This window comes from Neolamprologus multifasciatus, chromosome 1, assembly GCF_963576455.1.
Source record: "Neolamprologus multifasciatus chromosome 1, fNeoMul1.2, whole genome shotgun sequence".
Classification (NCBI taxonomy): domain Eukaryota; kingdom Metazoa; phylum Chordata; class Actinopteri; order Cichliformes; family Cichlidae; genus Neolamprologus; species Neolamprologus multifasciatus.
In genome coordinates, this window is record NC_140439.1 from 4,729,266 (window position 1) to 4,751,673 (window position 22,408).

The window sequence follows — 22,408 nt, forward strand, 5'->3', positions numbered from 1 at the left end:
GACGTGAAGTCCATGAGCACAGAGTTACGTATGTTTTAAAAACACATTTTCTACACATTATCGTTGTGTAGCGTCTGCCTGGCACGACACGCTGGAGTTTCTGTTTTTCCAGACGACATCGGAAACTGCGATGGTTATTTTCGGGCTTACTTCAAAATCTTTCCCCCTTTATTATTTGTAGATGGTTTTTAAAAATTGGGCCATGTTGTTTAAGTAAAGCACTTTTTACGTGTTATTTAATCATCATTTCAGGACAGACAGAAATACAAACATCACACTGGGGACTGCAGCAGTCATGGATCTATTCAAGCAACAGAAAGTGGAAGATTTCTATGAAATTGGTGAAGAGCTTGGCAGGTACAGAGTGCACGGTTTTTGCATCTGTTTTAAATGTAGTTTAATGAGTAACAGCGGCTAGTTTAATGTAAATCAGAATGCAGATAGCGAGACTGATGGATTGAGAACAACAGCATATTAACTACAAACTCAACCACCAACCAGAACACCAACTAACATTTAACTGCTCATCACTGGTCATCCTGGTGTAGATAATATAAGGCATGTTTGCAGAGTAGACACCTACACAAAATACACTGGGATCTTTTTCAAACTTGACTTACATTTACTCTTCCACAGAGTTATTTCTGTACTCTAACGGTATGGAAATGACACTGGGTCATTAAGTGCACCAGTGAAAAGTCTTTTATTTGTCTTTGGCTGCACACAGCTTCCTTTTTAGCTGATGATTGCTGACACACACTCTCTAAATATCAGGTGGTTTCTAAAAGCGACCCGCTCTATTTCTGAGAGAAGTGAGAAACAAAGTTGCATGTTTGGCTTTGCTTTTGTTGCTGTGTGTTGTGTGAGAGAGACAAATGTCGTGCACATCAAACTGCTTTTTAAAGGACTTGTTTATATTTAGCAGAGGTTATATTTGCTCTCAGCCTGGCTGCAGGAAGTCGAGTGTCAGCTTACAAACCATTGAAGTGAACCAGGAAAAAAATAGATGCAGCTGCATGGTCATATAAGTGAATTTGAATGTTAAATACTGTACGTGACCTGTGGTGTAACTGTGCAGTTTGTTGTAGAAAATGTTTGTCATTTTCAGTATAGATAAGGAAATTTGTGGGGTGCATTCTAGTTAGTAAAGTGTCAAACAGTCAAACACATAACTAAATTACTCATTGGTCTATTTTAACATAAAAAGACCCACAAATGTTGTAGTTTGCATAAACTTTGCAGTGCGCCAGTTATGTGCAGTCAATAGGACTGCACCCTTGTTTCCATCTAACCCGCAGATATGTTCATGGTCCTGTGTGGTAGTTAGGAAGTGATTTTTTCAACGATCTTCATTTGATTGTGTGATTTCCTCTCTGTGTTTGAGTGGGCAGTTTGCCATTGTGAAGCAATGTCGAGAGAAAACTACAGGTTTGGAATTTGCTGCCAAGTTTATCAAAAAACGGCAGAGCATGGCGAGCTCTCGTGGAGTCCGGCGAGACGAAATAGAGCGAGAGGTAAACATCCTCCAGCAGATTCAGCACCCCAACATCGTCATGCTGCACGACGTTTATGAGAACCGCACTGATGTGGTGCTCATCCTGGAGCTGTGAGTAGCTGATTATAACTACTATAATTACTCAAAGATTATTGAGTAATCCCAATTAGCTTCTCTAAAATACAGAACAGTGGAAAATCTTTATGTATATTCTATATTTTGCCAGGCAGATGGGAAATGGGTGCACAAATCACTGAAATGTGCAAATATGCATGAAAATACAGGCATGCATAATATAGCGAACTCTGAATTGGTGGTAACAAGTGTGAAAGTCAATATGAGTTTTCATGAAGAGAATAGGAAGGTCATTTCAACACTATTTATTGGATATTGGCTTTGGTTTGTTCTGTTCTCTGTCGAGATCATCCCGCAGTGCTTCAGTAATTATAATTACCGTTTCTGCAGAGCCCATTTCTTATGAGGCTGCAGAAGGATCAACTGAAGGACCATAAGACAGTTTTTTGCTGGATTTTTCTGAAGGACATAACTTTCAGATACTGCTCGTCTGCTGTATATAGTTTTTTAAGCCCAATATTTCTTCTTTTCTGCTCTACTTGTCCAATAAATAGTGATGGGTCGGTCGCGAACGAAATGGCTCTTAGAGCCGGCTCTTTATCGGCTCCTTATGGCGAGCCGTGGGGTTTTTTTTTCTTTCTCTCTCTCTCTCGCACTTTTTTCCCGCTTCACTGTCCATATGACAGAGAATATGCATCTTCTTTTTGTTTTCATATTTTAATTTATATTTAATTGTGTTGTGGTTTGCAGTGTTTTGTGTTGTTTCACTTTAAATTTGTTTAAAAGGAAAAAGCTCAAAATTTAAATAGTTAAAAGTTGAAATGTGAATAGTTGATTTTTGTATTACAGGATTTATTTATTACATTTTATGTGGAGTGAATAAATAAAAGTATATTTACGGTGGCCCCTAGAGACAAAGCACGTACAAACTCCAAAACACGTAAAAACTTCAAAACACGTAAAAACTCCAAAACACGTAAAAACTTCAAAACACGTAAAAACTCCAAAACACGTAAAAACTCCAAAACACGTAAAAACTTCAAAACACGTAAAAACTCCAAAACACGTAAAACCTCCAAAACACGTAAAAACTTCAAAACACATAAAAACTCCAAAACACGTAAAAACTTCAAAACACGTAAAAACTCCAAAACACGTAAAAACTCAAAACACGTACAAAAGACAACAGAAGTGCTCCAGGATGCTAGGGGGCAGTGTTGAGCTTTTGTTACCTAGTGGCTACACAAGCCGGGAAGCACCAATGACCGGATTTGGTGTGTGGTAGTAACAGGTAAATGAACATTTTTTAAAAATTATTTGAATATATATGAGTGCTTGTGTATAAATACACAAACAATACACATATGCTTTCAATTGTGTAATTTAAGTGATCTAGTAGCTCTGCTTTGGAAGTTCAGTTAATGCTAGAAATGTGTTTTGGAGTTTGTACGTGTTTTGTCTCTAGGGGCCACGACATATGTTTATATATAAACATATATAAATAAAACCACTTTTTTTTTTACATTAGTAATTCCTTTTGTGCATAATTTTATATTATTGTTAATAATAAATTAATTAAAGCAACAAAACAACCTGAAGAGCCGGTTGGGAGCCGAAAGAGCCGGTTCTCTAAAAAGAGCCGGAAATCCCATCACTAGTGAAAAAGCATTTGACACCTTCTTGGTTTCTTTTTATCATGTCTGCTAAAGTTCCATGTTTTAGATCAATATTAGACAAGGATAACTGGAGTCAATGTAAAAGTTTCTAAATTATGTTTTCATTTATTAATGGAAAATAACTACCATTACCTAAGTACCTACCTAAAACTTAATTTTGTCCCACTCTTGGGAACATGCAAGTCCAGACTTTAACTAACATCCACAAACAGACAATCAGACGTTCTCCTTCAGGATTTTTTGGTATAGAGTAGAATTCATGGCTCCATTACTGAAAACCGGTTGTCTGGATCCTGAAGCATCAAAGCAGCCCCGGTACATCACACTGCCACCACCATGTTTGCTGATACCCTTATATGACTTGCTGTTTTAGTTTTATGTGAGATGTAACAGGATGCAAACCTTACAAAAAGTAAAACATCTGTCTTTTTAGTCCATAGAATATGTTCCTCCTAAGTTTTTAGGGTCATCAAGATGTTTCTTGGCAAATGAGATGAGCCTTTGTGTTGAGCCTTGGAAATCTACCTTTTTTCCCCCATTTCTTGTTACTGAATCATGAACACTGATCATAGGTGAGGCGAGTAAGGCCTGCTGTTCTTTAGATGTTGTCACGGAGACAGGCCGTGCGGTGGTGTGTGTGATGGACCCAGGTGCGTACACAAGTGAGTAGACAGGAGTGAACTTAACAGAAAGCGAGCCTTTATTATGGCTGAAGACAAAGTGTACAAACAAAGCAGGGATAGCGTGACTAAACTAGACTATAACTAAACTATAACTAAACTGGGAAAACTAGTACTGTGACAAACTAAGAAGACTCAGAGACTATGATGATCACTGCAAAGACTGACTGTAAAACCATGGAGGTGGGAACACAGACGACACTGAACACAGCAAGACTGAGGACTAAATACACACATGAGGTGATCAGGGGAAGTAGAGACACATGAGGACACAGCTGACTAGAATGAAACATAATTACAGCACAGGGGAGAGTAAATCTAAATGCAGTGAACAAAGAACAGCAGACTCTTTCAAAATAAAACAGGAAACCCAGAGACATGAAGATAAATCATGACATGAACTTAACATAACCACACAGACATGAAACATGACAGGTAGACGCACGAATCAGGGAGACTGAGTACAGGGGGAGATGACAGAAACAACTAAGAAATAAAGGACTAAATAGCCACCTAGAAATTAACTCGATCAAACATGGATACAAAAAGACATAAAACTCAAACACTGGGTCACACGACCCAGCCTATGACAGATGTGGTTGTGATGTTGAAACATGTCCTTATAATATATGTTGCCTAGAGGTGACTACTGAAATTAAATTGGTACTGTATAAGTGAAAGCAAAGCTATCAAAATAAAACAGGAAGTAACACACACACTGAGACCCAGACTAAAACACGTGAACTTTATAAAGGGGCTGGAGGAAGACAGGGAGACATGACTGACTGGGAAGAAAAAAGGACGAAACACAGAGAGACTATTAACAGGAAGAGAAACTCAGGGACCAGAACTGGAGACATTAACTAGCCATGGCAGGGAAACCAGGACATGGAGAAACCAGACAGACACAGGGACATGACCGGGGAGAAAAAAGGTTACAAAACATGGAGAAAAAAAAATCTTTAAAAATAAATAATTTGATATATGAAGCTATACACTATATTATATATTTTAGATATTAAGTATATACACTAGATTGCCAAAAATATTCACTCACCCATCCATGTAATTGAATTCAGGTGTTTCCACAGATGTACAGAATCAAGCACCTCCGAATGCAAACTGCTTCTATAAGCATTTGTCAAAGAACAAGTCGCTCTCAGGAGCTCAGTGAATTCCAGCGTCCGACTGTGATAGCATCGCTCTTGCCCAGTCATAACATTTTCTGGCTACCAAATATTCACAATTTTAAATGTGTGGGAAAAGTTTGGAGATCTCTTTCTGTTCTAATATGACCTGACAGAAGAGCGGCGACTGCAAGATAGGCCTACTCGTCCAGCATCAGTGGCCTGCTCATTGAATGTGTGAACGCTTGTCGGACAGTATGTTCCTGAAGCTATTCAGTGGGAAATGAAGGAGAAACGTATAAAAAGAGATAAACCGGCATTTTTTACAGTGATTTTTTTACCCTTTCAGAGTCTCTGGTGGTGAGCTGTTTGATTTCCTGGCCCAGAAGGAGTCTCTGAGTGAGGAGGAGGCTACTCAGTTCATCAAGCAAATCCTTGAGGGGGTGAACTACCTTCACGCCAGAAAGATAGCCCACTTTGATCTTAAGGTTTGTCCAAACAAGATATATCACAGTCTCTTTTTTCACCACAGATAAGATGTTTGTGGTGGTGGGGTGTGGTTTGAGACTCAGCTGCCAGGGAGCAGCGGTGCAGTGGGTTCAGGGGGCAGTGCCAGGGGAGGCTTACTGGCACAGTTGGCAAGGGTAATCTTATTAGATGTCTCCTATATGTAGTGATCCAAACCACCCAATAACCGCCAAAGGCCTCTATACTACTTGTACAAGCTTTCAGACCCAGAGCTCTTACAGGAACGAGCCCAAAATAAACAGGACAAAGGGATCAATATCAGCTAACTCCCTCTGAACAATTTGCCTTTTATGTTCAGGAACCCTGTAGGGCTGTGAACACACCGTCACGCCAGGCTGCGTTTCAAAACGATGCTCAATGAGAGACGTTCGGCCAGGCAGGGGGGGGGGGAACACGTCTGCAAAGCACTGTTGCCCGCTCTCTGGGCCTGTGTGAGATGGTCATCACAATGGAGGGAGGCGGGAATGATGGACTTTCGCTCTCAGGTCCAACACCTACTGAATCTCATTCTTTGCAGGGCTCGGACTTTCCTCCCAGCTTTCTTTAATCAGGTCGAGCACCCCATGTGGCTTCTGGCGGAACAGCAGCTCAAAGGGAGAAAATCCTGTGGAGGCCTGGGGCACCTCGGCAACTGCAAATAACTGAGGGTCTAACCAGCGATCCCAATTGCATTCATCTTCGTGAATGAACTTACAAATCATGGACTTCAAAGTCTTATTCAGCCACTCCATCAGCCCGTCAGTCTGAGGGTGGTAGACGCTGATCCGAACAGATTTAATGCCCAACAATTTGGACAGTTCCCGTAGTGTGCGAGACATGAACGACATGCCCTGCTCAGTCAATATTTTTTTCAGGATACCGACTCGGGAGATGACCTGAAACAGTGCCTGTGCCCCACGCTTTGTAGAGATGTCGCGCAGTGGCACTGCTTCCGGGTATCCCATTGCATAATCCACCAGAACTAATACAAAGCGATAGCCACGTGCACTCTGGTGAAATGGCCCGATGAGACCTCCACTAGTGGGAGCGGGCGCAAAGGCGCTTTTTGAATGGCTGGCTGGTTAACAAGCTGGCATTCTGGGCAGGATGCGCACCAGCGGTGAACATCCACCCAGATGCCCGGCCAATAAAACCAGGCCATTATTTGCTCCAGAGTTTTGTCATATATGCCCTGCCATGGGGTTATAATGAGCCGCCTGGAAAATCATTTCCCAGCGGCCTTGTGGCACCAACAACTGGATGTGTGTCTCCTCCGTGCAAGTGTCACGACTCACTCGATATAACCTGTCTTTTAATAACACGAACATTAAGTGCGGGTAGGTCCGCACGGCTTCAGGGTGCACCAGGTGACCATCAATCTCAATCACTTGGTCAAAGGCTGAGCGCAGAGTGTCATCAAGAGTATGCTCCAGTGGGAAATCTCCTGAGGGGGTAATTTCCAGGTGGCGGGGGGTGGCAAGTCCTCCCTTGCTTTTGCGGCCAGGTGATCCTCCACCAGTGTGACCACCACGTCCACTTAGCTGTCTCATCCGGCATCCGGCAGCGGATGATCCTCCCCAGTCAGCCTGCAGGCGTTGGCTGCTCCAACACGGCCTGGCTCATGTCAGCGACACAGCTCTGTGAGGTCGGTAGTAGGCTCAGGGCTGCCGTTTGCAACTCCCCCGACAGTATTGGAATCAGGAGGTCTACTCTGCTTGTGGCCACTGGCACGCCTCCGCTGTTGCATGGAACGCCTCCAAAAAAACCTGAGGATCATCACCGTCCCCCATCCTTTGCATCACTACTGACAGAGGCAGGGCTTCGACGGTGCAGGAGCCCCAACTAGCTGCTCAAGGACCCTGGTCTGCTGGTCTGAGTGTTCCTGCAGCTTAATCAGACGCTCCCGCTGGGCCACCGCCTGATCTTGACACATCGTTGCCAATTCCACCAGCATCTGTGCCAACAACTGTGCAGGCTGGGTAGGTAGCGCATCGTGTGGGTCAGACATCCCACTCCTGGGTTTCGGCGCCACTTGTAAAAGTACACGACGCACACGATGATCGTGCTCACTGTAATTGCGTTTTATTGACAGTTGTGAACTCAGGGAACAGTCGTTCCAGTCCAGCTCTCTCCATCCCCGCTCAACTTTGCCTTCACTATATAGAGAAACGGAAAGAGACACTGTCATCAGTCAGTCACCACCACCTGTGGCTCACCTGCCTCCTGGTACCACCCCCTTGAGCTCACTGCACCACTCCTCCCCTGCAGCTGAGCCAGGGACCACACCTCCAAAACATATGTCATTGCTGTAGATCCTAGTGGAGGTTTAGGCCTATGCAGAACAGCCAGGGAGATACTGCATCTCCTTGGTCAATCCCACACTTGATGGCGACTTGTGAGAGTTGACTTCTAGTGTGTTGCATTGGGTTCATGATAAAGGCTCTTAGGGTTCTGTTGAATTATAGGCTTTCTTGTTGTCAATCCAGGTGTTTCACTGGTTTGTCAGTTTGGTCTTATAGTCTCAAGTGACTGCTCCATCTTCCAGTAGTTAATGTTGTACCCATTCCTTCCTGCTCATGTATTGATCAATGTGCCATCTTAGCTGCTGTGATAACTGACAGGAGCTTCCATGTTGTGCTGAGGCAGGTTATTGACCAGTAGTTTCATGGATTGAGCCCCTTCTGAGGGGTCATGATGAACAAAGCCAACTTACAACAACAGTTGCCTCAAGGTGTTTTATATTGTAAGGTAAATAATGCAAAGAAAACGGAAAACCCCCAACAATCATATGACCCCCTATGAGCAAGCGCTTTGGCGAAGGAAAAACTCCCTTTTAACAGGAAGAAACCTCTGGCAGAACCAGGCTCAGGGAGGGGCGGGGCCATCTGCTGCAACCAGTTGGGGTGAGGGGATCAAGACAGGGCAAAGACACACTGTGGATGAGAACCATTGCATTTAAAAATAATTAAATGCAAAGTGGAACCACGCAAAGTGGTGTATAAACAGATAATGAGTGAAAAAGTATGTTTGAAGAAGAAACACTCAATGCATCATGGGAATCCCCAGCAGTCTAGACCTATTGCATCATAGCTAAGGGAGGGATTCACAAAGGTCACATGGTCCAGCCCTAACTATATGCTGTACCAAAAAGGAAAGTTTGAAGCCTAATCTTAAAAGTAGAGATAGTGTCTGTCTCCTGAATCCAAACTGGAAGCTGGTTCCACAGTTGAGGGCCTGAAAGCTGAAGGCTCTGCCTTAGGGCTGGGCGATATGACCCAAAATTCATATCTCGATATATTTTACCTGGACGGCGATATAAGATATATATCTCGATATTTTTTTAAGCCATAAAGTAAGAACAAAAAGAGAGTTCTTAGTCAAAGCTGTGTCCCAGATGTCACACGGGCACTTTTATTAACATAGAGCATAGATGTACATAAAATTTACTCAAAAATAAATTATGAGCATTTAATAATGCAAATAATAATGCTCCATAAATAAAAGAAAACAATGTTGTTTTTGTGCACAACAAAAAGCTCACAATTGTGCAGTCAAAATGTAAACTAAAAGATGCAGAGCATAGTAACAAAGACAGATTTCACAGCTGCTCTGTTCCCAACTTCTACTGTGTGACTGACAGCATTGAGTTTGAAATCCTCTTCGTAACCACGTCTCTTAACAGGTGCCATTTATGGTCCTTATACACAGTAGGGTAATATTATGTTGAAGCACAGTACGTATCACTCCGCGAGGCTCCTCGGTAGCCGTAATGCTCTGACAATCCATCAACCGGTGCAGCACCGTAGCTTACCAAAGTCGTACTAAAACATTTTTTGACAGATTGCTGAGCGCTGTGTACCACATAAAATCGCTTCGCGGCCATCAAGCACAACCAGAATTCATACATAAGGCGCGCTGTCAACTTTTGAGAAAATGAAAGGATTTTAGGCTGTGCAGCGCCTCTGGGCTGCATGGCGTTAGCGTGGTTAGCTTGTTAGCGTGGTTAGCTAGCTAACACGTTGACGGCGTCCAGCCCCACGCACGGGGCGATGCGCAGTAACTCGTTAACGGAGATTTGCCGTGTCCATCTTGTCGCTTCCTGCAGGTGAAGCGATGGGGGAGGAGGGGGAGTTGTGTTCAGTGAAGGAGGGGTGAGGCCGAGTAATGTTGCGTAAAGACAAAAGTGGACGAAAGAGAGGCAAACTTGCGGCTCCACAAGTATAGTTATAACGTAACATAGACTATATCGATATAAAGGATATTGTCACATCTTATATCTCGTATAAAAATATATCGATATTTTTTAAAAACTCGATATATCGCCCAGCTCTACTCTGCCTCCCATTCTACTTTTAACTAGTCTAGAATCCAAAAGTAGGCCCAGAGACTGAGAGCAAAATGCTCTAATGGGGTGACTAGATCATTAAGATAAGATGAGGCCTGATTTTTTGTATGTGGAAAATGACTCCAAGATTCCTCAGTATTACTGGAGGCTGAAGTAATGCCATCCAGATGCCATATTTCTTAGATTTTTAGTGCAACAACCTCAGTTTTATCTGAATTTAGAAGCAGAAAATTCTAGGTCATTCAGGACGTTGTGTCTTTAAGACATTCCTGCAGTTACAAAGCTGCTTTTGTATTTCTAAACAGAACCTAACAATCTAACTCAACAAAACAATCAATTTTTTAAACTCTGTATCGTATCTTATCTTATCTTATCTTATCTTATAACTGTATTGGTGACGCAGCGTTTCAGACATGTACCTGGTGCTCTCCTGGAAGAAGCATCGCTCCGTACGGTTTGAACTAGGATGGGTGTGGGATAAGTTAGAGATCAAAGTAAAGAAAACAGAACAACTGAAGAAGTGAAAAGAATAATGAGTGTGAAACAGTTAACAGATCACACTTCAAACATCAGTATGTGTTATTTCAAACACTGTAAAAGAAAAAAGAATAAGACTGGTCTTCATATGTAGCAACACATCTGGATGTGCTAAGTGAAAAAAACAAAACATTGTAACAACATTTTTCTGACATTTAGAAACAATCACTTATCTGACGATGTATCCCAAGTACTAATCAATAAAATGATTTATTTCACTCTTAGTTGAAAACTTGTTAGTAGACCAAAATGCCACTGAGCATATAGTAAATAAAGTAAATTCATGAATTAAGCTGTGCATAGAAACATGATTTTTCACTGCTTTCCACAAATGATTTTCCCTTTTTTTTTAAATTTTTCTTTCCTTTTTGTATCAGAAAATCAACTCACATGTTTTAGAACCTCCTAATGTAAAGTGTTCAAAGTTGCTTAGTTCATGTTCTTGTCTTCTGCAGCCTGAAAACATAATGCTTTTGGATAAGAACACACCCCTGCCAAGAATAAAACTGATTGATTTTGGTCTTGCCCATAAGATTGAAGCTGGAGTTGAGTTCAAGAACATCTTTGGAACTCCTGAGTTTGTAGGTAAGATTATTATTTATAAACTGGAGTAGCACAGAGCTCATATTCCTTCACTGTTGGTAAATGGACTGGTTCTTATATAGTGCTTTTCTGCTCTACCTGGGGACTCCTGTTGCTTTATACAACACCTCATTCACATCAGAACTTTTTTCTTTTTCCATTAGTAGATGACCGAGCTCCGGAGCTACAGTCACCCAATGTTTTTCATTCCATTTTTAAAATCTTTACATCGCTCGCCAATCTGTCTAATTTTTGAACTCTTCTCAGGAAATTAAACTGATTCTGATTCTGACCTCTCAGCTGTTATGAAGTCGAAACTAAGCAGCATAAAAAGACACCTTTCAATAACTGCATCCCAAAACTCTGGAAAAGGCAGCCTGAAGATTTAGGGAATGTCGATCTATCCCCTTAATCACAACTCTCAGCTTTGCTTAACTGAACAAAAATAATGAAAACATATCCACAAAATAATAGAAATAAGAAAAGCTAGAAAGAAAAGCATTGTTTACTGCCAGCAGTAAAGTTTGGTCCCAGTTATCCAGTCAGCAATCTGGTTTTGAGCTGTCATGTCTTTAAAAATAGAAACGCATTAAAGGGTTTTCAATATTAGATCTAAATACAAGTAAATGTTTACCTTTCTGTTTTATGTGCATATTTATTTATTTTTGTATTGGTTGCCTGTAAAGCTCCAGAGATTGTCAACTATGAGCCCCTTGGATTGGAAGCAGACATGTGGAGCATTGGTGTCATCACTTACATCCTGCAAGTTAACCTCGACCAATATTAATGTGGCATCTCCTACAATATCATATACATAGTAATGCAGCAGTATAATAAACTGCACTTTTTTATTGTTTTATTCCAGGCTGAGTGGTGCCTCTCCTTTCCTGGGGGACACAAAACAGGACACGCTGGGGAACATTTCAGCCATAAATTATGAGTTTGATGAAGAGTTCTTCTGTCACACCAGTAAGCGGGCCAAGAGCTTCATCAGCCAGCTGCTCGAGAAGGATAAGAAGTAAGAGCTCAGGGATAGCTTAGTGAAGGATACTTGTGCCACAGCAGGAGAGCTCATTATAGTCACATCACCACTTTTACATAATGAACGTTAGCAAGATTTTTTTTTTGTCTCACAGGAAAAGATTAACAATTCAAGATGCCCTCAATCACCCATGGATCAAGGTAAGTTCTCAGTTCGCAGAGCAACGCATGGCTATCAGAGAGCTTTATAGAGAAACGATGCCTCAGAAACCACTTAGGGCTCTTCGCTTTTTAAAAACTTCACTGTGTTATAAATTCAGTTTCAAATTACAGAGAAATTTACAAAGAAACAGGAGACTCGAGCGTGAAAAACTGAAATCTCTCATTTAGGAATATATTCAGACTTAAGGTAGAGTTGCTCTGAAATGACCTGATCAAGGAGACTTTACGCAATTCACACATTAGGACAAAAACTGAATTGTGAAGTCCAACAGCTCTTTATAGATAAAACAAAACATTGTGACTACGTCCACACCAGCCCGGATAAATTTGAAAACTGCGTTTTCTTCTGAAAACGATCCACACTAGCGTTTTCAGTTGTTTTCACATAGTTGTGCGTCCACTAGTGATGTGTCGGTCGCGAACGAAATGGCTCTTAGAGACGGATCTTTGACGTGAACGACGCGAGCCGGCTCCTTATCGTGAGCCGTTGGGGTTTTTTTTCTCTCACCCTCTCTCTCGCACTTTTTTCCGCTTCACTCTGCACGCAAGCCTTGTGCTTTGTACAGTACATTCATGTAGTTGTAAACAGCATGATAATATATTAAGTAATCCAAAGTATTCAGAATACGTTACTCTCATTGAGTAACGTAACGGAATACGTTACAGAATACATTTTGGGGCATGTAATCTGTAATCTGTAATCTGTAGTGGAATACATTTTAAAAGTAACCTTCCCAACACTGCATATACATTAGTGATGTGTTGGTCGAGAACGAAATGGCTCTTAGAGCCGGATCTTTAACGTGAACGACGCAAGCCGGCTCCTTATCGCGAGCCGTGGGGTTTTTTTTCTTCTCTCTCTCTCGCACTTTTTTTCTGCAGGCGAGCCGCGTGCTTTGTGCTGGGCAGAGGGGGGAGGGGCGGTAGTTACACTCAGTAGCACAGGAACAGAGCGGGAGGGAGAGAGAGAGAAAGAGAGCCAGGGACAACAACGTCACATTAGAAAGGTAAAGTCAACCACAACTATTTTCAGTTGCAGATGATAACGGATTCAGAAAGTTTATTCATGCAGGTCCATATGACAGAGAATGTGCATGTTCTTTTTGTTTTCATATTTTAATTTATATTTAATTGTGTTGTGGTTTGCAGTGTTTTGTGTTGTTTCACTTTAAATTTGTTTAAAAGGAAAAAGCTGAAAATTTAAATAGTTAAAAGTTGAAATGTGAATAGTTGGTTTCTGTATTATATGATTTATTTATTACATTTTATGTGGAGTGAATAAATAAAGTATATTTACGGTGGCCCCTACAGACAAAGCACGTACAAACTTCAAATCACGTACAAACACGTACAAACTCCAAAACACGTAAAAACTCCAAAACACGTAAAAACTCCAAAACACGTAAAAACTCAACAGAAGTGCTCCAGGATGCTAGGGGGCAGTGTTGAGCTTTTGTTACCTAGTGGCTACACAAGCCAGCAAGTACCAACGACCAGATTTGGTGTGTGGTAGTAACAGGTAAATGAATATTGCAGCACAGTGGCACGGTGGTTAGCACTGTTGCTGCACAGCAAGAAGGTCCTGAGTTCAATTCCAACATACAACTTTCTGTGTGGAGTTTGCATGTTCTCCCCGTGTTTGCGTGGGTTCCCTCCGGCTTCCTCCCACCGTCCAAAGACATGCAGCTTGTGGGGATAGGTTAATTGGATAATCCAAATTGTCACTAGGTGTGAATGTGCGAATGAGTGTGAGTGCGAATGGTTGTCTGTCCCTGTGTGTTGGCCCTTCGACAGACTGGCGACATGTCCAGGGTGTACCCCGCCTCTCGCCCTATGTCAGCTGGGATAGGCTCCAGCGCCCCCCACGACCCTGAAAAGGATAAGCGGAAGTGAATGGATGGATGGATAAATATGAGTGCTTGTGTATAAATACACAAACAATACACATATGCTTTCAATTGTGTAATTTAAGTGATCTAGTAGCTCTGCTTTGGAAGTTCAGTTCATGCTAGAAATGTGTTTTGGAGTTTGTATGTGTTTTGTCTCTAGGGGCCACCATAAATATTTATATATAAACATATATATTTAAAACCAATTTTTTACATTAGTAATTCCTTTTGTGCATAATTTTATATTATTGTTAATAATAAATTAATTAAAGCAACAAAACAACCTGAAGAGCCGGTTCGGAGCCGAAAGAGCCGGAAATCCCATCACTAGTCAGCAGGGACTGTCAGGATACCGTGTGTGAAAACCCAACATGCAGAGGCAGGTGGGGGTAAAACAAAGGGCGAGCCCTTTATTGATCTAAAATAAAAATCACATGAAGCAAAACACTAAATTAAACCAAAAAAGAAATGCAAATTATAAAAGTCACCAGGGAGCTGAACAGTACAGACAGCAGGAACAAATTAGGAATAATAAGGCAAGAGAAATTAAACTATACACAACACTCGTTACACAACAGACTATCATAATAAAACAGGAAACGCAACTGAAACTTGACACAGCGACTGAAGATATACACAGAGACCAGATAAATGCAGGAACATGACTGGGGGTACAAAGGGATCACAAAAGATAATAACTAAATATTACAAGACAAACAAGAAGAACCAGAATATAAAGAGAGTCTACTGAGGATATGAGACAGGCTAAAGAAAAGTATTACCCATATCAGTACATAAAGAAAGACAAACAAAACATAAGAGATTCTCCGTTTTGATGCATCTCAATCATACAGGAAAGTAAATCTCCAAAAGTTGATTCTGTTCATCTGGACGAAGCGTTTTCAGAAACGTTTCGTCATCATCAGGTGACGTCTTCAGTCTCAGCTGACTGCAGGTTTCAATCTTATAAACAGGACATTTGCACAATGACTGAAACCAGCCCACTGAAGGAACAATGGGCTGGGAGGTCAGTTCCTTAATCTTAATTATGCAAATTGTCATGATCAACAACCACTGACCAAAGACCATGAGTACCATTCACAGAGAGTTGGGGAATGGCTGCAATCACAGCATGTAAGATGGTGACAGATGGACCCTTAGGCCCCTCCTCCATTCAGAGATGGTCTTTCCCTTTTCACGTAAACGGCCTCCTTGACTCCGCCCTCAAACCAGCGTTCCTCCCTATGGATGTTACATCCTCATCATTGAAAGAGTGTCCACTGGCCTGTAGGTGTGAATAGACTGCAGAGTCCTGGCCTGACGAGGTGGCTCTTCTGTGTTGTGCCATCCACTTCACCAGAGGTTGTTTGGTTTCCCCGATGTATAAATCCTGGCAATCCTCCTGCACTTAACAGCGTACACTATGTTACTCTGTTTGTGTCGGGGGACCCGATCCTTGGGGTGGACCAATTTTTGGCACAGCGTGTTTTGGGGTTTAAAAGCCACAGAGACCTGGTGTTTAGAAAAAATGCGTCTCAGCTGCTCCGATACTCCTGACACGTACGGGATCACTACAGGTTTTCTCTTGGGCAGCGGTTGTCCTTCTCTCCTGGATCGGCTGGAGCTTTCTTTTGGCGCTTTTCCAGCTTTGACAAAGGTCCAGCTGGGATAACCACATTTACTCAGGGCCTTCTTGATGTTCTTCTGCCTCCCTGGCCGCTGTGTCTGTGGGGATGGTGTTCGCTCTGTGTTGTAGCGTCCTGATGAGTTTGTGCTCCAGTTGATGATGAGAGTCAAACCTTAAATACTGATCCATATGTGTAGGTTTACGGTACACGTCAGCTTTTAGATGTCCCCCATTACTGATGGAAATCTCACAGTCTAAGAAGTCTAACCTGCCACTTTTCATATCCTCCCTGGTGAATTTGATACTTCGGTCCACCGAGTTAATGTGATCCGTGAATTGTGGTACGTCAGGATGTGATTGCAGCCATTCCCCAACTCTCTGTGAATGGTACTCATGGCCATTGATCAGTGGTTGTTGATCAATGGTCATGAGAATTTGCATAATTATGATTAAGGAACTGACCTCCCAGCCCATTGTTCCTTCAGTGGGCTGGTTTCAGTCATTATGCAAATGTCCTGTTTATAAGATTGAAACCTGCAGTCAGCTGAGACTGAAGACGTCACCTGATGATGACGAAACGTTTCTCCCAGAAAACGCTACGTCCAGATGAACAGAATCAACTTCTGGAGATTAGAGATTCTCAGAAACTAAAGAAATCATAAAACCCAAAATCCACAACAAAATTACTTCCCCAAAACGCCGGGTCCAAACCCCAGGGATCCTAACAAGGATTCACGAGCAGCCACGGAAATCCTGAACAGGGAGGAGGAAAACCGAGTCACTGTCCAACAAGAAGGGTTATTGAACGTTTCCATGAAAAGCTATTAATTTGTGTTTTATCTACTTAGTGTCCTCCGTCTGGGAATAATTAGGTAACAGGATTCATCCGTCCACGAAACTGTCAGTTCTCCAGTTATTTTTAAGCCTCTGACATTTTTAATGAAATATTTTTATTTTAAAGAATCAAAATGACCCCCCCCAGACAAAAACAAACAAACAAACAAACTGTAATTGTCCCACATTTGCAGACCTAATTGTATGTTCCCAGTCCTTTCAGCTTCTTATCTCCTGCAGTTTTCTTAAAAACCTGAGCACACTATCCTTTCTTTTCACATTTTTAATATGCGATCTCTCAAACTTTTGATGTTGATTTAATGTTTAATTCTTTGAATAAAAAGCATGTTGACAGTGTTTTTGAAAGGTTCTTTATAAATAAAGTTACTACTATTTATAATAATAATAACTTGGATTTGTAGAGCACCTTTCAAGAATCCCAAGATTCTTCTTTAAAACAGTTCATCTCTCTGTGTTTGAAATTCTTTAGTCCAATGAGAACAAGGAAGAAAATAAAGCCAGGGGGCCAAAGAAAAGTGAGCGGCGCCAGTTGAAGACCAAGCGCCTGAGGGAGTACACTATCAAGTCCCACTCGAGCATGCCACCCAACAACACCTACGTGAACTTTGAGCGCTTCGCCCAGGTCGTGGAGGACATTGACCAGATGGAGAGCTCGTTCGTTAGCCTGGCCGCAGCCCACGACTCTCTGCAGGAAAATATAGATGCCATGGTCTCTATTTATAATGAAAAGGAAGCCTGCTACAAGGAGGAGAATGAAGCCATGCGTCACGAGCTCTCGCAAATCCGCTACGAGTTCCGTAAGGTGGAGGCCTTGAAGAGGAGCCTGCAGGATGACATCCAAGCCTTCGGCTGCAGCCTCGGCGCCATCAGCAACCGCTTCCAGGAGAGACAGAGCCGGTTTGATGCCCTGGCCCTGGAGCTAAGCAACGAGGTGAAGTGGGTGCAGGAGGTCATGGGGTCATTTCACACAGATGAAGGTAGAAGATACCCCAACTGCAGCTTCTCCTCAGCTTTCAACAACGTGAATGAAACTCTGAAAGAGCTTTTAAACCGTTCCTGTGAAGGAGAGCTGCTCTCTGGGATCAACTTGGACTTTAGTGAAACTGGACAACAAAAATGATTTCAAATACTAAATCACATAGAAAACATTTAAAATAGCAGGAGTGTGCCCAAATATGTGTTACACAAAGATATACACTGTTTGTTTTATATGTAAATAACAGGTTGCATACTTCCATACTGAATCTTCTGTTCTAAAATACTATTAAATGTTAAGCAAAGACTTCGCTGTAACAATCAACATTCATTTGTTGTGCTGTATGTTGGAAATAAGTACAGAGATTTAAAAAAAAGCCTTTTCTACTTATTTCTCATTAAGTCTAAAAGAAAGATTTACTAATTTGTTATTCTGCCTTAATACGCTGCCCGGCCAAAAACAGTCACCACCAAATTAAAAGGTCACACACTCTAATATTTTGTTGGTCCCCCTTCAGCTTTGGCGCATCACTGTGGCATTGTTTAGTAAGCTTCTGCAATGTCAGAGGATTTATTTCCATCCAGTGTTGCATTGATGATGGTAGAGTCTGACCACTGTGCAAAGCCTTCTCCAGCACAAAGATCCTCAGTGGGGTTAAGGTCTGGACTCTGGTGGCCAGTCCATGTGTGAAAATGATGTCTGGCTCCCAGAACCACTAATTCATCATTTAAGCCCGATGAATCCTGGCACTGTCGTCTTGGAATAGGCCATGCATCAGGGGAGAAAAACCCATTCATGGAATAACCTGGTCATTCAGTATAGTCGGGTAGATTCAAAGATTCAAAGTGTTTATTGCCATGTGTCACAAGAGAAAAGGCGTTTCTCTGTGCAATGAAATTCTTTCTGCTGTCCACCCACAGACGCCAATTAATATATACAATAGAAACAGAACATATAAAATACAAATAGTACAAATAAATAAATGAAGACAGAAAAGGTATGGTGTGAAACAGAGATGTGTGCAAAGAGCTATGGCTTCATATGCAGGATGACCTGATGTGCACACTTCAGAAGTGTGAACAGTCCGTGTTGGGGGGGTGTGGGGTCTTTGAGGGTGGAGGCAGCTCTGGACTCTGTGATGGTAGATGCTCTGCAGAGAGGGCAGCGGAGTCCTGATGATCTTCTCCGCAGTTGTTGTCACTCTCTGCAGGCGTTTGCGGTCCATAGCAGCTGGTCAGCTGACCTCGTTCGTGGTGCACATGCTGTTGCTGAACCTAGACCTGACCAACTGCAGCAACCCCAGATCACAGCACTGCCCCCACAGGCTTGTACAGTAGGCACTAGGCATGATGGGTGCATCACTTCATCTGCCTCTCTTCCTACCCTGATGCATCCATCACTCTGCAACAGGGTAAATCTGGACTCATCAGACCACATGACCTTCTTCCATTGCTCCAGAGTCCCATCTTTATGCTCCCTAGCAAACTGAAGCCTTTTTTCCGGTTTGCCTCACCGATTAGTGGTTTTCTTACAGCTAAACAGCTGTTCAGTCCCAATCCTTCATATTGTGTGTGTGGAAATGCTCTTACTTTTACTATTAAACATAGCCCTGAGTCCTACTGTTGTTTTTCTCCAATTTGATTTCACCAAACATTAAATGATTGCCGATCATGATCATTCAGGATTTTGTTCTGGCCACATTTCTTCCTCCAAGACGATGAGTCCCCACTATCCTTCACTTTTTAATAATGCGTTGGACAATTCTTTCTCCTCAGACGTTTTCTCTGCTTGATGGATCCCAGTGATTTGACTCTTCTCAAACACACTAACATCTTTTCCAGGACCACGTGATGTGTCTCTCGACATGGTTGTTTATGAAATGAGAAGCAACTCATTGCACCAGTTGGGGATAAATAACTTGTTGCCAATGCAGTAATTGTCCAACAGGTGGCGACTTTTTTTTGGCTAGGCACACTGTGCTGTCGATCTTACGTGCTGCACAATAATGTTTAATATTTAGTATTTACTGTCATATTCCCATATATCATTGTGATGTGGTTTATTGTATTACTCTCGTTTTCTTCTGCTTGTTTTCTTTTTTCTTTCTCAACAGGTGATCCAGGTGATCGATATATGTATTTTTTTTTTCTGCTTATTCTGTTGGTTTTTGTTTTTTGCCCTTCTCCCCCGTCCCTCTTCTCAACTGTTTTTCTTTCCCTCTTTCTTTCTCCCTTTTCTTTCCCCCAGTCAAGTCTGTCCCGTATTCAGCAAGTGAAAATAAAATAAAGAATAAAAGGTGAATCAAATGGACCATTACGGCAAAGCTGGGATGGTCAATTTGGTAAAGTAAATCTGTTGGGCATCTTTCTTCGCCTTTAGACAATAATTCTGATGGCAAAAGAGCCAAACGGGACAGGCAAAAAAAAAAAAAAAAAAAAGTATAAAATGTATCTCTGGGAACATCTCAGGCCCTCCAAAGTACGGAGGCCTATCTGGTGGCTGATGCCCTCAGACGTTGGTGTGTTGGTGATCCTTGTCGACTGGGGCTGGGCGCTCATGTATGTACCGGCTCACTCCTGGTGAGTGGCGGGGCCTGGCGCCTGTGGCCTGGCTGGGCCCCTTCCGGGGGTTGGGGTGCCCTCAGGCCTCTGGCCTCTGGGCCTGAGGCTCGGTCTTCTCTGGCACAGCTGGCTGCCGGCAGAGCCCGCGGGCACGCCACTGCAACCCCCTCTGGCCTCTGCTCCGTAGCTGCTGGGTGACCTCTCGTTTGGGGCTCTACTCAGCTCTTCCCAGGAGGGTGGCACGGTTCCCCCCCTTTTGGTGGTCCTCCTCGGGTCCTCGTACTCTGGGGCCTCTGGATATCTGGGGCCTGGATCTCCTCCATACCTGCTTCATGCCCTGGGGGACGGCGCTATGGCTCCCCACACTCCCTAGCAGATCGTTACATGGAGAAACCTTTGGAATACAAGCGTGCTGATCCACACAGGTGTTCACACAGGTGTGCACAGACGCGGACTACACCTTTCTTGGCTGCTGCCTCAAAGCACATTGTGCGCTGTCTATCTTGCGTGCTGCACAATATCGTTTAATATTTAGTATCTACTGTTATCTACTGCTAGCTAGTTTATTGTGATGGTGCTGTTTTTATTATGTTGCTCTTTTTGTTTGTTTTCTCTTCTGTTTTTTTTCTCCATACAGGTGATCCAGGTGTTTTGTTTGTTTTTCTTTCTTTCTTCCCCCCTTTCTCTCCGTCTCTTCTCCCCTCTGTTTTTCTTTCTCTCCCTCTCTTTCTTTCATTCTTTCTCCCTGTCCTCTCCCCCAGTCATATCTGTCCCGTTTGTAAAATAAATACATAATTATAATAAAGGTCAATCAAATGGACCAATATGGCCATGATGATCCACTTGGTAAAATAAATCCACTTGGCATCTTTCTTGGCCTTAAGACAACAATTCTGATGCTAAAGATCCAAACGCGACACAAAAAAGAAAAAAAGAAAAAAAAGTATAAAATTATAAAATTCCACTCTTGTGTGTGTTGGTGGGTTGTTTTTTTTTGCAGAGATGTGTTATCATAGGTGGCCACCCTTGGGCTTCACACACCTGTGAGTGATTGCACACCTCTCTCTGTTAACCTTGTCAGAAGCCTCTACTTAAGAAAGTGGCTGAGCTTCAGTCTTTGTTGGATTATTGAACTACTACAGTCAGTGTTCAACACCACGTTTCTCCACTATAGTTGTCTTATTCCACCTTATCCCTTGAGGCCTGGAGTTGCCCTAACCCATCACTGGCGACGGTTTAAAGGGTTTAAAGGGTTATCCTGTTGAGAAAAGCTAACCTTTGTCTTCCTGTGTGCACATTCCTGTGGCAAGATCCCTCCGTGGTTAGCGGTGAGTTAATCAGTGTTTCTGGATCTGAATTGTTGTTTGAGTCCAAGTTGAAAATAAATTCATGTAATTTTATAGACGAGTCCCGCGACTGACTCCTGTTTGCTGAGCGGACTAAGGGCCTGGAAGCCAGTACATGGCAGTGGACCCAAGCGCAAACACCAAACAGAAGACATCAATGGAATATATGAGTTTTATTGCAAACACAAGAATAACAATGACGAGGGGGCGTAGGATGGGACGTGAGCACGAGCACTGCAGCAGAGGGATAGTGTAGTTAGATATGGGGATGATGAGCGAGAACCAGAAAGAGAGACTTGATGGCTTACTAGCAGGTGAGGTTGTTAAGCTCAGAGGGGAGGCAGCTGAGGGAGCGTCCGACAGGTGAGTGAAAAAATGCGATTCCAACTTTACGTTCCAGACGATCCAGAGAAGACAGCAGACAGGAGGACGGGCAGGTGAAGGAGGTAATTAATTAGGTGCCAAGGGTGAGTCTGTGGAGAAGTTTGGAAAATCTTGCCAAGAAAACCAGTGTTCAGGTAATTGACTGCAGGTAAGCAAAGTGATGACTGGACGAGGAGAACAGGAAGTAGCTGACAGACTAGCAAAGAACTGAAGCAGCTCTGGTCTTTAAGTACAGGCTCACTGGAGCCATCGATGGAGGGCAGACCCAGGCAAGCACCAGCAAACAGGAAAAACCTGACCCTGTATGACGCACACTCTAGATGCAAGAAGCCCAGCTAAATGGACATAAAGTCTCTCTCTCCCCCCATCCCCCATATCCAGCACGTAAACCCAAAATAGAGCAAAAACACCTTTAAGCCATTTATTGTAGACATGGGAGCTTTGTTTTTGAGGTAGATTATCTGAGGTTGTGTTGAAGCTTAGTTCTCTTTTGTGTGCCATTTTGGCCTCGGCACAGCCTGACAATTTAACAATTTGCTGAAT

At 42.6% G+C, this 22,408-nt stretch overlaps 1 protein-coding gene across 1 annotated transcript; it reads left to right on the forward strand.

Moving 5' to 3' along the window:
* Window positions 1-221: 221 nt before the first annotated feature.
* On the forward strand, window positions 222-19,540 carry dapk2a (death-associated protein kinase 2a). The gene is made up of 8 exons (XM_085156595.1): window positions 222-357; window positions 1,385-1,606; window positions 5,403-5,541; window positions 10,898-11,027; window positions 11,711-11,786; window positions 11,890-12,042; window positions 12,161-12,206; window positions 17,068-19,540. The coding sequence occupies exons 1-8, from the start codon at window positions 296-298 to the stop codon at window positions 17,716-17,718; spliced, it is 1,479 nt and encodes a 492-aa protein (XP_085012721.1). The 5' UTR covers window positions 222-295; the 3' UTR covers window positions 17,719-19,540.
* The last annotated feature ends 2,868 nt before the right edge of the window (window positions 19,541-22,408 follow it).

Coding starts and splice junctions, on each gene's coding strand:
- dapk2a (XM_085156595.1), top strand. CDS start 296: ATGGATCTATTCAAGCAACAGAAAGTGGAAGATTTCTATGAAATTGGT. Junction 11,028..11,710: donor TGGAACTCCTGAGTTTGTAG/GTAAGATTATTA, acceptor TTGCCTGTAAAG/CTCCAGAGATTGTCAACTAT. Junction 12,043..12,160: donor CTGCTCGAGAAGGATAAGAA/GTAAGAGCTCAG, acceptor TTTGTCTCACAG/GAAAAGATTAACAATTCAAG.